General features: G+C 41.0%; 1 protein-coding gene across 3 annotated transcripts in view; it reads right to left on the bottom strand.

Annotated features, from left to right (window-relative positions):
* The window catches only part of garem (GRB2 associated, regulator of MAPK1), a 149152-nt gene that overhangs the window by 65636 nt on the left and 67241 nt on the right, over positions 1–16275 (bottom strand). For 2 of the 3 annotated variants that reach the window (XR_009644458.1, XM_060823548.1), the window contains exon 3: positions 4901–5031. Coding sequence is in view for 1 of the 3 variants with exons in the window: in XM_060823548.1 (XP_060679531.1) it covers positions 4901–5031 (131 nt within the window). In the remaining 2 variants the exon portion in view is untranslated. Of the gene's footprint in view, positions 1–4900; positions 5032–16275 lie in introns of those variants that run through there. The other variant, XM_060823549.1, reaches the window with a different exon arrangement.

Below are 16275 nucleotides of genomic sequence, written 5' to 3'. Positions count from 1 at the left end.
CAGGAGGACGGGGTTGAAAAACTGATCAGCCATGATTGAATGACTTGAGGAGCAGAATAGCCTACTTTCTGCTCCTATGTCTTATAGTCTTATTTATATGTTCTAAGATGTCCAGCACCACCACCTCTGTTATTTTTCAAGATGACACCATTTATTTTCCGCACATTCTCTATCTTCCATGTCCTTCTCCACAGTAAACACTGATGCAAAATATTCATTCAGTATCTCCCTCATCTCCTGTGATTCCACATATGTGAGGCCTTGCTGATGTTTAAAGGGCCCATTCTCTCCCTTGTACTTTTCTGTCCTTACTGTACTTGTAGAATCCCTTTGGATTCTCCTTAACCCTATTTGCCAAAGCTATCTCATGTCCCCTTTTTGCCCTCCTGATTTCCCTCTTAAGTATACTCCTACTGCCTTTATACTCTTCTAGGGATTCATTTATCTCAAGTGCCTGTACCTGGCACGTGTTACTCCTTTTTCTTAACCAAACCCTCAATTTCTCTAGTCATCCAGCATTCCCTACAACTACCAGCCTTGCAGGCCTTCACCCTGACAGGAACATATTGTCTCTCAACTCTCATTTATCATTTCTGAAGGCTTCCCATTTTCCAGCCGTCCTTTTACCTGCGAACATCTACCCCCAATCATCTTTTGGAAGCTCTTGCCTAATAATGTAAAAATTAGCCTTCCTCTACTTTATAACTTTTACTTTTAGATCTGGTCTATCCTTTCCTATCACTATTTTAAAACTAATAGAATTATGGTCACTAGTCCCAAAGTGCTTCCCCACTGATGCCTCAGGCACCTGCCCTGCCTTGTTTCCCAAGAGTAGATTAAGTTTTGCATTTCTGTAGTAGGTACATCCAACACTGAATCAGAAAGTTTTTTTGTACACAGTTAACAAATTCCTCTCCATTCAAGCCCAAAGCACTTCGCAATCCCAGGCTTTGTCTACTACCTTATTATTCTTACAGTTAACTGAGATCGCCTTACAAATTTGTTTCTCAATTTCTCACTAACTACTAGGGGTCTATAGTACAATAGCATTAAGGTAATAATGCCTTTCTTATTTCTCAATTCCACCCAAGTAACTTCCCAGGGATACCCTCATTAAGTAACATCTATTCCTAATCAAAAATGCCATTCGCCCTCCTTTCTTGCCCCCCCCCCCAACCATCTATCCTTCCCAAAACATCTATACTCTGGAACATTAACTCCCAGTCCTGTCCATCTCTGAGCCACATCTCTGTAATCATTATGATATCCCAGTCCCATGTACCTAACCAAGGCCTGAGTTCATCTGCTTTACCTGTTAGGCCTCTTGCACTGAAATAAATGCAGGTTATCAGTCTTACCTCTTTCTCCGCTTTGTCCCTGCCTGCCCTATTTGACTTGCTACTTTTCTCAAATGCACCAATCTCAGACTGACCTCTTTTTCCAATATCCATAGGAACCCCATCCCCCCATGAAAACCAATTTAATCCACCCAAGCAACTCTCGCAAATCTCCCCGCCAGTATATTAAATTCCCTTCTAATTCAGGTGCAATCCGGCCTTCTTACATAGATCACTTCTACCCCAGAAAGATTCCAATAATCCAAAAATGTGAATCCTTCACCCCACACCAGCTCCTCAGCCATGCATTCATCTGCTCTAGCCTCCTAGTCCTACCCTCACTAACTCATAGCACTGGGAGTAATCGAGATATTACTATCCTCATGGACCTACTTTTAAAATTCCTGCCTAACTTTCTACATTCTCTCCTCAGGAAGAGAAAAGGACAAGATTCTATGTTGTTAATTCCAATGTGTACAACAACCTCCTGCTGGTCCCTCTCCCCACTGAGAATATTCTGCACCCTCTCCAAGATATCCTTCTGGCACCAGCAAGGCAACATATCATTGATGTTTTGTTTTTGGCCTCAGAAATGTCTGTTTGCACTTCTGACTAGAGATACCCCATAACAATTTATCACTTGGAACCTGACGTACTCCTTGGTAGAGCCAGTCTCGGTACCAGAAATCCGGCTGTCCGTGCTTCATTGCCCTGAGAGTGCATCACCCCCTACATTTTTCACAACAGCATACTTGTTTGGAGATGGAGATAGCCACAGGGGATTCCTGTACTACCTACCTGCCCTTCTTAGATTCAACCCATCTACCTGACTATATCTGCAGTATTTCTGCAATTGCCATCCAACACACTCCCTAGCTCCTGTAAATTCCTCATTGCCTCAATTTGCTGCTCCAACTGATCCACAACCACACACAGACCTCCCTGCAGATACCTAAATTATTTTCATGGAATGATAATTGACAGTATAAATGGCAAAAACTTTCATCATAACTATAACTTTGAACACAAGTTAATGCTAAATCACTCGTTTATTTTTCTTCACACTCAGCAATTGTCTGATCATGCAATAATGCCTTCTTGAATAGAGTATCAACCAACTGGCATGTGTGTATTTTTGGTTGAAATGAAACTTACAACATTGCACCCACATCAAAGCAATTGCCAACCATGTTTTGTTGTGAATTGGGATTGCAAGAGGCAACATTTAATTCAAAAACAAAAGTTTAGGTGCTAATTTTGAACATCTGAAATGTCTGTACTTGCTGCAATGCCAATCATTTCCAGTGTAACTGAAACTGAAGAATAGATGCACTGCAAATACCGCCTTGCTGTTACCATCCCAGCACTAGCTTTTTGGTGGTGCTCTCACCTGTATCAAAATGTACAGTCGGTTCTGACATAACACAATTGTTCGGTTCTCGTGCGATCTTGCATTGTAAGAAAATTGTGCAATAGGTGTGCCACTTAAACTAATGGGACTGGAATTGTGTTCCAGCCAATTCGGACAAGGAAAGTTTACCTTCTCCAAATAATGGTCTAAATTCTTCAATCGTGTTAAAGCCAATTTGCGTTGAAGAAACGCAATTCACATATAAATATACAAATTATGAACAGACATAGGCCCTTCAAACCTGCTCGGTCATTCAACAAAGTCATGACTGATTAGATGGTGTTCTGAATTCAACATTTACATTTTATTCCTAAACCTCCGATTCCCTTGCCCAACATGAATCTGTCTACCACTACCTGACAAATTTTAATAAGCCTGTCTCCACAGCCTTATGAGGCAGTGTTCAGAATGCACAATCCTCAGAAAAGTATTTCTCATTTCTCCTAAAAGGGCAACCCCCAATGTCGTCCAAAGTTCTAGACTTAATTGAGTGAACATCTCTTCCATACCCACCTTGCTAGAATATTCAGGATCTTAACCTTCAATCAAATCACTCCTTGATATTTGCAACTCCAGTCAAAACAAGCACAATCTGTCTAATCTTTTCTCATAGTATAACCTAATCGTTCCAGAAATAAATTCAGGAAACCCCCGCTGAAGTGTCTCCAACACATAAATATCCTTCCTTTAGTAAGATGATCAAAACTGCACATAATACTTAAGATGTGGGCTTACCAATGCTCTGCATTCCTGAAACACAACATCCTTACTATTGACCACCTAAATAGATATTCCACTTGGAAAATGGTGCAGTATTGAGGGATGTACTGCATTGTTCAGGATGGTCTTTGTGGGAATATAGAAATACGTTATTCTATTCATTTCCTGAAGTGTACTCGATCATTCTGCTGGAATAAAGGAAATGTTCTTGAGAATCTAGATTGTATTGACATGTTTTCAACAGAGATATTTATAGAGGTGTACAAAATCCATGAGGGGCATGATTAGGGTAAATAGACAAGATCTTTAACCTGAGGTGGATGAGTCCAAAACTAGAGGGCATCAGCTTAGGGTGAGGGGAGAAAAATTTAAAAGGGACCTAAGGGGCAACTTTTTCATGCAGAGGTGGTGCATGTCGGGAATGAGCTGCCAGAGGAAGTGGTGGACGCTGGTACAATTACAACAATTAATTGGCATCGGGATGGGTATATGAATAGGAGGGGTTTAGAGGGATATGGGCCAAGTGCTGGTAAATAGGACTAGATTAGATTAGGATATCTGGTCGGCATGGACAAATTGGACCAAAGGGTCTGTTTCTATGCTATACATTTCTATGACTCTGTGTTAATGAAAGAATATATGGTTGTTCTGTACCTCTTTATTCACCTTTACTCTTCATTGTTTCGTATGTTCAACTGTTTGTAAATATACAACTTCTCTGCTAACTGAGTGTCACATCCAAACTTGATATATAACTTATTCCTTCATTAACACCTCTAGGGAAAAGCTGTCAATTCAGACTAGATTCCAAGACATAGAGTTTGCAACATCCCTTTAATCAGAGAACACTTCATTTATTCCAACTCTAACTTTGAGCTCCCAATTACTGACCTGTCGCAAATTGCTTCCAATTTTGTTCAGTTTTCTTTTTCTGGGAATCTTTCGCAAAGTTTCATAATATCTAGTCACACTGATTTCCAACAAGTGCGAGACTATTAAAAAATCAACTAGATTAACCAAGTATCCTTCATAAATCTACGTTAAACATTTTAAACAATGTTGTACCATATACACACCAAACTATTTTAATATAAAAATATTTTGACGTTGAAAATAGTTTCACATTTTGTATCGGAAGACAGCAACCTCTGTTTTAAATTCTAGTTGATGAAACAATACGAAATTCAGTACAGAAGCTACTTCGAGTCTATAACTATCAAGTCCTTGCTTACTGAATTAGTAGACAGCCTTCAATGTGTCAAGATGCTAACGTGTAAACTTTTCAGAAATCAAGATTTTTTTCAGCATTTTGCAAAATATCATTGGAAGATTTCAGTTTCAGGTCCTCACACAGTAGTTGTGGCACTAAAATTTGCAGAATGGCTTGCCTTAAACATTCGAGTGTGGTCAAATATTTGTTCCAAACTCTGACCTTAACATTGAATGTTATTTCCTCCATTACGTACACTCGTTCAGGGAATGCTTTTGCCACCTCCTCGACACTGCTGAAGTATTGTGCAGGTTCCTTGACATCTCGGTCCTGTTCCAATAGCTTAAACTGTCCTGCAAGGGACATAAACACAATTACAACTCAATACATGGTTCAACAAGTGCTATTGATTAAAATTCCTAGCTTTTCATTTTACCCTGCCTGTATACTGTCTGAACTGTCAAGCCAGAACAAAAATGAAGACAATCTGTTCTTAAAAGTGATAGAAAGAGTAAGCACAGGTAGGAACATTTATAATTCTAACTGGTACCTCAAAATAATGAATGCTTCTGAATCAGTAAATCAGACACCACAAAAGACAGCATTTGGGTAACCGGCTATTTTAAAAATGTAATGAAAGTATAAACCATCCTTGGGTTTCAATGACCACAATGTCAGTTGCAATATTTGATTCAAAAATACCACTAACTATGTGCTGGGCATTCAAATTCATAAAGGACTAATTTCACAGGAAGTGAATGAACGCATGTAAGTTGATGGGAATAGGTTTCAGAAACATGAGAAATACCTCGATCATAACAAATCTTCAATCAGGAAGCTCAGACTAAATAAGGATTGCCCTAAATCATTAACAAAATACACAGAACAGAAGCAAAAAAGCAGTATTGGAGCACTGCCTGCAGAACAGAAACATTACAGAATCTACACAATTGTTAAGCACATTGAAAACCAGTGAAAAAGAGGCAATTTTGTAACTGAAACAAAAGGTAATTTCTATAATGGGCAACGGTGCAATCTAAGTTTGAAGCCAAGACATAGAATTAAAACTCTATAGCATATCCTTACATAATTTGTAACGGTATGACATTTACTAGGATGAACATTGACTTGTAGAAACATGTTACAAATGTTGTCTGGAAGGTTAAAGACTTCAAGTTTAAAAAAAAAGCAGAGTTAAATTTCACATGGTCAAGGAAGACAGATCACATCTGAGTGAAACACAGACCAAGTGATTTACTGATTCAGAATTTTAATCAGGAATTTTGACAACATGGAAATACAAGTGGTCAATCCATCTTTTCTTTCCCATTTTAAGACAATGAAATTCAGTAGTACAGTTTAAAGGTTGATAAGGTAACTGAAAACAGCAAGCTTATTGGTTGATAATAGCTGATAATTTGACAACTGACTCCAGGTTACTTTCAGACTGAAGGCAAATAGGAAGGATGAGCAAACTGACCACAGCACAATGGTACAGGGAGCCAGTCAAGGGATTGAGGTGATGGGGGGGGGGGGGGGGGGGGGGGGGGGGGGGTTGGAAGAGCGACTAATGTAGTTATCAGGGATTGTATAGCCAGGGAATGGAAATTGTTGTCTGTGGCAAAGATCAGGAGTTTCAAAGGCTATGTTGCCTGGGTTCAGGATATCTCATCAAAACTGCAAACGAACTTGGAGTGGGAGGGGTAAGATCCAGTTGTTGTGGTCCACGTATATTGTCTATACAATAAAGGTAGAAAGAGGGTCTGCTGAGGGAATGTGTGCAGCTCAGAGCTAAGTTAAAATGTAGAACCGAAAACACACCCAAATTATCACCTGGGCCTCAAGCTAATTGGCACAGGATCAACAAGATTAAAGAGGAAAATGGTGTCAGATAAATGAATCTGAATTCACGGATCATTCGCACCAATATTGGTGACGGAGGGAATTGTTGCGATGGGACAGGCTCCATCTGAATCACGCTGGAACCAGAGTCCTGGCATAAGTATGGGTTGTGTGCAGTTGCACAGAAAATTAGAAAATTAAAGGAAAATAAGGTAGGATTGCAGGTTAGTGATGGTGTTGATTATTACTACAAAACAAGAGGATGGAATAGGATATGAAAATGTCATATTGTAACAAGGAACCATCAAACTGTAGGGATATTCTATAATGGAACAAAATTAAAGGCTTTATATCTTAATTCATGAAGTATTTGGAATAAGGTAGACAAACTGATGATGCAAACAAAAGTTACAAGGACTTGAAACTAGTTGAGGTGCTCAGAAGTTATTAAAGTTTCCAGAACAAAGATAGAGTATAGGATAGGATAATAGGATAGAGTATGGAAAGGGTCAGTAATCTAACTTCAGACACACAGCAAATAAGCAGCCAACTATGAGAAAGTCAATGCAGGACTTGGGGGTGTTGAACTTAAATGCACACTGTATATGAAACAAGGTAAACAAGCTTGTAGCACAAATTGAAAATGGCAGGTACAATGTTGTGGGCATCCCAGAGAAACTGCAAGGGCATCAGGGCTGGGAACTAAATATCCAAGGTTATACCTTCTATTGAAAGAGCCGGCAGATGGGCAAAGGGGGTGGGATTGACTTGATAGTGAGAAATGAAAGGAAATGAAAGGAAATCGCCAGCAAGTGATAGAGGATCGGAGAAATAGAGTCAAGGAACCACAAAGGAAAGACAACTCTGATGGGAGTACAGGCCTCCTAGCAGTAGTAGGAATGTGGGGCAGAAAATAAATCAGGAGATAGAAAGTACAACATTACTATCACAATAATCGTTAGAGGCTTCAATATGCAGGTGGACTGAGGGAAGTCAGGGTGGTAGCACATCATAAGAAAAGTAGTTCATAGAATGTCTACAAGATGATTTTTGGAGCAACTTGGAGTATAGCAGACTAGCGAACAGGTAATTCTGGATTTGGTGTTGTGCAGTGAGGCAGTCTTGATCTAGGAGGAGAAAGTGAGGACTGCAGATGTTGGAGGTCAGAGTAGAGTGTGTGGTGCTGGAAAGACACAGGAAGTCAGGCAGCATCCAAAAATCAGGAGAATCGACATTTCAGGCATGCTTTCCATCATATTCCCTGATAGGTCCCCTTATGATCAACTCTGGCCAGCTCCTCCTTCATGTCATAGAGATGTACAGCATGGAAACAGAACCTTCGGTCCAACCTGTCCATGCCGATCAGATATCCCAACCCAATCTAGTCCCACCAGCCAGGGCCTGGCCCATATCCCTCCAAACCCTTCCTATTCATATACTCATCTAGATGCCTTTTAAATGTTGCAATTGTACCAGCCTCCATCACTTCCTCTGGCAACTCATTCCATACACGTACCACCCTCTGCATGAAAAAGGTTGCCCCTCAGGTCTCTTTTATATCTTTCCCCTCTCACCCTTAACCTATACCCTCTGGACTTCCCCACCCCAGAGAAAACACTGTCTATTTATCCTATCCACGCCCCTCAAGATTTTATAAGGTCACCCCTCAGCCTCCGACATTCCAGGGCAAACAGCCCCAACCTATTCAGCATCTCCCTACAGCTCAAATTCTCCAACCTTGGCAACATCCTTGTAAATCTTTTCTGAATCATTTTAAGTTTCACAACATCTTTCCGATAGGAAGGAGACCAGAATTGCACACAATATTCCAACAGTGGCCCAACCAATGTCCTGTACAGCCGAAACATGACCTCCCAACTCCTGTACTCAATACTCTGGCCAATAAAGGAAAGTATACCAAACACCACCTTCAGTATCCTATTGACCTGCGACTCCACTTTCAAGGAGCTATGAACCTGCACTCCAAGGTCTCTTTGTTCAGCAACACTCCCTAGGACCTTCCCATTTAGTGTACAAGTCCTGCTAAGATTTGCTTTCCCAAAATGCAGCACCTCGCATTTATCTAAATTAAACTTCATCTGCTCCTTTTCAGCCCATTAGCTCATCAAGATCCTGTTGTAATCAGAGGTAACCTTCTTTGCTGTTCACTACACCTTCAATTTTGGTGTCATCTGCAAACTCACTAACTATATCTCTTATTCTCTTATCCAAATCATTTATATAAATGATGAAAAGAAGTGGACCCAGCACCGATCCTTGTGGCACGGCACTGGTCACAGGCCTCCAGTCTGAAAAACACTACCACCACCCTCTGTCTTCTACCTTTGAGCCAGTTCTGTATCCAAATGCCTGGCTCTCCCTGCATTCCATGAGATGTAACTTTGCTAACCAGTGTCCATGGGGAACCTTGTAGAACGCCTTATTGAAGTCCATATAGATCACATCTACTGCTCTACCTTTATCAATCCTTTGTTACTTAGTCAAAAAACTCAATCAAGTTTGTGAGACATGGCACAAAGCCACGTGGACTATCCCTAATCAGTCCTTGCCTTTCCAAATACATGTACATCCTGTCCCTCAGGATTCCCTCCAACGTCAGGCTCACTGGTCCATAGTTCCCTGGCTTGTCCTTACCACCTTTCTTAAATAGTGGCACCACGTTTGCCAACCTCCAATCTTCCGGCACCTCACCTGTGACTACTGATGATACAATATTTCAGTAGGAGGCCCAGCAATCACTTCTCTAGCTTCCCACAGATTTCTATGGTACACCTGATCAGGTCCTGGGGCTTTATCCACCTTTATGCGTTTCAAGACATCCAGCACATCCTCCTCTGTAATATGGATATTTTTCAAGATGTCACCATCTTCTAAGGATTCACTCGATCTATCCTGTCTATACCTGACATATGCTTCTTTTTCTTAACCAAATCCTCAATTTCTTTAGTCAGCCAGCATTCCCGACACCTACCAGCCTTTCCTTTTACTATAACGGGTATATACTTTCTCAGGACTCTCGTTATCTCATTTCTGAAGGCTTCCCATTTTCCAGTCGTCCCTTTACCTGCGAACATCTCCCCCAATCAGCTTTTGAAAGTTCTGGCCCAATACTGTCAAAATTAGCCTTTCTCCAATTTAGAACTTCAACTTTTAGATGTGGTCTATCCTTTTTCATCACTATTTTAAAACTAATAGAATTATGGTCACTGGCCCCAAAGTGCTTCCCCAGTGACACCTCAGTCACTTGCCCTGCCTTATTTCCTAGGAGGTGGTCAAGTTTTGCACCTTCTCTAGTAGGTATATCCACATACTGAATCAGAAAATTTTCTTGCTCACACTTAAATTCCTCTCCATCTAAATTCTTAATGCTATAGCAGCCCCAGTCTATGTTGTGGTTCTGTTCACTGAGCTGGGAATGTGTGTTGCAGATGCTTCGTCCCCTGTCTAGGTGACATCCTCAGTGCTTGGGAGCCTCCTGTGAAATGCTTCTGTGATCTTTCCTCCGGCATTTGTAGTGGTTTGAATCTGCCACTTCCGGTTGTCAGTTCCAGCTGTCCGTTGCAGTGGTCGGTATATTGGGTCCAGGTCGATGTGCTTATTGATTGAATCTGTGGATGAGTGCCATGCCTCTAGGAATTCCATGGCTGTTCGCTGTTTGGCTTGTCCTATAAAAGTAGTGTTGTCCCAGTCGAATTCATGTTGCTTGTCATCTGCGTGTGTGGCTACTAAGGATAGCTGGTTGTGTTGTTTCGTGGCTAGTTGGTGTTCATGGATGCGGATCGTTAGCAGTCTTCCTGTTTGTCCTATGTAGTGTTTTGTGCAGTCCTTGCATGGGATTTTGTACACTACATTGGTTTTGCTCATGCTGGGTATCGGGTCCTTCGTTCTGGTGAGATGTTGTCGGAGAATGGCTGTTGGTTTGTGTACTGTTAGGAGTCCTAGTGGTCACAGTAGTCTGGCTGTCAGTTCTGGCTGACAGAAACATCTTCCCCACATTTACTCTATCTAAATCATTCAGTATTCTGTATGTTCCAATTAGATCCTCCCCTCATCCTTCTAAACATCATTGAGTATAAACCCAGAGTCATCAAATGTCCCTCGTATGTAAAGCTTTTCATTCCTGGAACCATTCTCGTGAACCTCCTTTGAATACGCTCTAGGGCCAGTGCATCCTTCCTGAGATATGGGCCCCAAGACTACACACAATATCCCAATATGGTGTGACCAGAGCTTTATAGAGCCTCAGAAATGCAACTCTGCTTTTATATTTACGTCCTTTCAAAATAAATGCCATCATTGTATTTGCCTTCCTAACCACTGACTCAAGCTGCAAGTTTGGACTATTACTCTCAAGTCTTTTAGCACTTCAGTCTTCTGAATTTTCTCCCCATTTCAAAAATAATTCTTCCTACCAAAGTGTGAGATCTCTCACTTTCCCACGTTGTACTCCATCTCACTAAGGCAGCAACCTCAGCCCCTCTGCCCACCTGCCTATTGATAGAATGCATATCCTGAATGTAGGTTTGCTCACTGAGCAGGAAGGTTCTTTTTCAGACGAGGTAACATCATCAGTGAGCCTCCGGATGAAACACTGGGGGCATGGCCCGCTTTCTATTCATGTGTTTAGGTTTTGTTGGGTTGGTAATGCCATTTCCTGTGGTGACGTCATTTCCGACTCTTTTTCTCAGGAGATGGTAAATGGGATCCAAGTCAACGTGTTTGTTGATAGAGTTCTGGTTGGAATGCCATTCTTCTAGGAATTCTTGTGCATGTCTCTGTTTGGTTTGTCCTTGGATGAATGTATTGTCCCAGTCGAAATGGTGTCCTTCAACACCTGTAAGTAAGTAAACTAGTGAGAGTGGATCATGTCTTTTTGTGGCTGGCTGATGTTCATGTATCCTGGTGGCTAGTTTTCTGCCTGTTTGTCCAATGTAGTGTTTGTTATAGATTTTGCAAGGTATTTTGCAGATGACATTAAGTTTGTTTGTTGTCTGTATAGGGTCTCTCAAGTTCATTAGCTGCTGTTTTAGTGGGTTTGTGGGCTGCCATGGTGCCAAGAGGTCTGAATAGTCTGGCAGTTATTGCCATCATTCCAACTGGAACTCTTAACAATAGAAAATGACTTCGATCTCATTTACCACCCCCTGAGAAAAAGAACTGGAAATGACATCACCACAGGAAATGATGTCACCAATCCAAGGAAAACTAAATACAAACAGAAAGAGTGCCATGCCACCACTGCTTCATCCAGAGACTCACTGATGTTACTATTACAGTGATGAAACATCTGAAAACAAACCTTCCAGTTCAGTGAGCAAACCTACAGGCAGAACCTCAACCTGAGCTACAAATCTTCTCAAAACTCGCTAATTCAGCTCCCCATCCCGATCCCCTTGCAGCCATGTCTCTGTTACATCCACCACATCATACCTACCAATTTCAATCTCGCCACAAGCTCATTTATCTTATTCTTTTTACTGTGTTCTCAAATATACCCCCCTCAGTCCTGTATTAACTGTCCCTCTTCTCAGTGTCATTCGTTGGTCCAGTGTGTTTGAAGTTTGATTGCCAACCCTTTCCAAACACTGTCCTGTGTGTGTCCGTGAAGATGATATTAATAACCCCTCAAGTTGTACTCATACCTCATCCTTTAATTCGGGTATCTGATTTCCCCTATAATGGAATCCTCCATCCCCGCTCCCCACCCCAATTTAAAGTTCTGTCTATAGCCCTAATTATGCAATTCACTAGGACTCTGGTCCCAGCATGGTTCAGATGAAGACTATCCCATCGGAACTGGTCCCTACTTCCCCAGTACTGGTGTCAATGTACCATGAATTCAAACCCATTTCTCCCATGCCAATCTTTGATCCACGTATTTATCTGTTTAATCTTATTGACCCGGTGCCAATTAGCTCATGGCTTAGGTCGTAATCCAGAGATTACCACCTTTTTGGTTGCCTAGGTTTTGAATGTTTGCCTCGGTCATAGAGTCCCTACAGCATGGAAGCAGGCTCTTCGGCCCAACAAATCCACACTGACCCTCTGAAGAGTAATGCACGCAGACCTATTCCCCCTATCCTATATTTACCCCTGACTTATGCACCTAACCTACACATCCCTGAACATTATGGTTGATTTAGCATGGTTAATTCACCTAACCTGCACATGTGCTAGGTTTTGAATGTTTTGTTAATAAACTCTATACTTGGTGGATTTGTTTTGCTGTGGATTTACTTCAAAAATTGGAATCCAAAAAAAGAAAAATATAGGGAACATCCTTCAAACTATTTCAGTAAGAAATGGGAACAAATCCAAAAATATATTGCTGCAGCTGACCTATCTTAGGTACATAGCAATCAATCCAAATGGCACCCCTTTCCACATTTAGTCCAGGGCTTTGAATGATTACTCCCGAACAAGAGTGCATAGATGACACGAATCAGACATAATTTAGTCAAACTAGGAAGGTGACAAGAGAATCATGGATGTTGAGGTCACTACTTGGGAGGTTCCATCAGAAGTGCTTATGAGAATATATTCTTGTAGTACCTATTTTTATGGATAACAAAAGAAAAACAGACCAGCTGGTGTTATTTTAACCTAGTCTGTAAATATGGAAGTAATTATTACAAGCAACCTTTGATGATTGTATGTTTATGAGGTGACTTGCACAGACAAATTTTAAAAAATGAAAACGCCTGACCAACTTGGACTTTTTTTGAGCAAGTAATCAAAAGGTGGACTATGAAACACCTCATGAATTTCATATCTTCCCAGGTGAAAGGTTAAAGCTCAGTGGAGATTTGCGTAAATCTTGGAATAGATGACAAATCAGTAATTGTCAATTAAACGTTATTGGGAGTGAGGAACCTCAGAAATTGGAGGTAGGAAATTTACCTTACACTAGGAAATTTACCTTACACTGATGGCTTCAAGATTCAAAAGTTCAATTTGGACTAATCAATCAGTGATGGAAATGCTGTTGATTGCCCACAAATCATTCTACGAGCCATTGGAATAAATATGTTAACTCCTCCAAAGTTGGCTTCTTTAGAACAGGTCCAGACAGGAGCTCAGACATTGTCTTTGGTTCCACCCCTAGGCTTTCACGTAATAGAACTTTTAGCATTACAATTTCTTTTCATATTCAAGTACGAAATCTAAGAGAAGTTTGTGATGGCAAAGTAGAATTTACAGTAAATAGTGATAAGTTTGGATGAGTAAAGATAATTAACAAGCGACAGAACCCTGAAAAATCATTATTTGCTGAATTATGTAAAGGAGTGAGCACAACAATCCAGATAAACTAGTTGAGAGGAGGCTTGCTAGTCATGGAGGTAGCATTCCAAGGACAATCTGCTTATAGCCACAAAATAGCAAACAGGTATGCCTTCCTTTCGTGGTCAGAACATTTGAGTATAGGAATTGGGAGGTCATATTGTGGCTTTACAGGACATTGGTCAGGCCACTTTTGGAATATTGTGTGCAACTCTGGTTTCCTTCCTATCAGAAGGATGCTGTGAAACTTGAAAGGGTGCAGAGTAAATTTACAAGGATGTTGCCAGGTTTGGAGGGTTTGAACTATAATGAGAGGCTGAATAGGCTGGCGCTGTTTTTTTCCTGGAGAATCAGAGGCTGAAGGGTGACCTCAGAGTCCAGAGCCAGAGGGCAGAGGTTTAGGGTGAGGGGGAAAAAGTTTAACAGGGACCTAAGGAGCAAATTTTTTATGTAGAGGATGGTGCATGTAAGGCACGAGCTGACAGAGAAAGTGGAGAAAGCTGGGACAATTACAACATTTAAAAGGCATCTGGACGAGCACATGAATAGGAAGGGTTGAGGGGGATATGGGCCAAGTGCTGGCAAATGGAACTAGATTAGTTTAGGATATCTGGTCGGTATGGATGAGATGGACCAAAGGTTTGTTTTCATGCTGTACATCTCTATTACTCTATGTCACCATGGAGCCATAAGCACTGTTATCTAAAGTACATCTTCAGACATTCTAAAAGCATTGAAATTTCAAAATCAAGATGAGTTGTAAGATGTGAGCAGGTAGGGAGAGAGTTAAGTTTGTGTTTTATGAAATAAGAGGTTGAGCTGAGCATGACTCAGATCAGATAAGGAGAAAGTGAGGACTGCAGATGCTGAAGGTCAGAGTCGAGAGTGTGGTGCTGGAAAAGCACAGCTGGTCAGGCAGCATCCAAGGAGGAGATTCTCCTGCTCCTCAGATGCTACCTGACCGGCTGTGCCTTTCCAACACCACACTCTCGACTCAGATCAGATAAAAACTTGCAATTATCAATGGAGTCCTGGAGGCAAAGGCAATGGGTTAACAAGGTGAAAAAGCAATCATTATGTAGAGCCATTTTTACAATATCGGAAGCATTCAGTACGTCAGGTCAGTTTAACAAGGTGAAAAGTATTGATTATGTGAAAACAAGTTAAGGTTAAGATCATTCATTGGGCAACAGAAGATGGTTTAATCTTTACTATTGCTGATTGTAATTGATATGTACGCTGCCTTATCTGGATGCTCCTTCTCGCAAAATGACTCTATAATTCATTAAGAAACTGCTGTTAGAGAGAGAAGACCAAGAACTCATGTCTCGTGCACAAGAGTGATCGTTCTCTCTCCTTCCAAGGCCTGGAATAAAGATGAAGGTAAAACAGTTTGATATCTCTGAGCATCTTGCGTCAACTGAGGGGGGAAACGGAACGACAGTAGAGTTAATCGCTGATTATTGTATACTGTCTAGCACCATTTGTGACTCTTCAGATAATGATACTGCAAGACCAGTGTTTACTCCTCAAAAGTGCTACGCAGAATTTCTCTATATTAACATTCTGGGGATTTCAATTGACCAAATACTCAATGGAACCAGCCAAATAAAAGCTATGGCTATAGAGCAGGGTAGAAGTTTGCAATTCTACGGTCATTAATTCATCTCCTGACTCTTCAAAATCAATAAAGGTGATGCCTTTTAGGGGGTGCCTAATAAGGGAACAGTGTCAATTGTAGATTCTATTCCAAATCACATGGATATCCGAACATTGTTTCTTCACTGTTACTGGGTCAGAATTCTGGAACTCTTCCCCCAGCACGGAGTGTACCTACACAGGGCGGACTGCAGCAGTTAAAGGTGGTAGCTCATTACTGCCTTTCCACAGGCAATTATGTATGAGCAACAATTGCTGGCTTGCAGCAATGCTCACATCCAATGAATGTATAGCAAATATGTAGATGCATTTTTGTTTCTTAAGGGAAAGAGTATTACAAGACATGGGACAGGTGCATAAATGTGAAGTAGAAATCAAAGATCAGTCCTGGTCTTTGTGAAGGACATAAGAGATTAGAAGGTGAAGGAGCTACAGTTAATTCCTGATCCTATTTCTTATATTTTTAAGGTGCAAGCTCAAGAAAAAAAGCATGTAAGGTTTTCAAAAGGCATTTAACATATCAGACACCACAGCATTCAGAAGTTTCAGGTCATAATCTCTGCTCCTCAGACACCTGATGACCCCCTCACATCAAGTTACAAGTTGCTTAGCCAGCTTAAAAATGCCTTATATGTTTCATGACCTCCTTATGCCTTTTACCATTATTCCTTTTGTCATCTAATTTCTCTAGTTTTCCACAATTCAACACTCTTAACTTTGTTCTTTTCCACTTGGTCAGACTCTGTACTTGCTTTTAAATTTACCAAGTCTCTAACATTTGAGCTCTGTTGAAA

Source organism: Hemiscyllium ocellatum, chromosome 4, assembly GCF_020745735.1.
Source record: "Hemiscyllium ocellatum isolate sHemOce1 chromosome 4, sHemOce1.pat.X.cur, whole genome shotgun sequence".
In the NCBI taxonomy this organism is placed as follows: domain Eukaryota; kingdom Metazoa; phylum Chordata; class Chondrichthyes; order Orectolobiformes; family Hemiscylliidae; genus Hemiscyllium; species Hemiscyllium ocellatum.
Note: the sequence above shows the minus strand (reverse complement) of the source record. Positions and strands in the feature narration are given on the sequence as shown.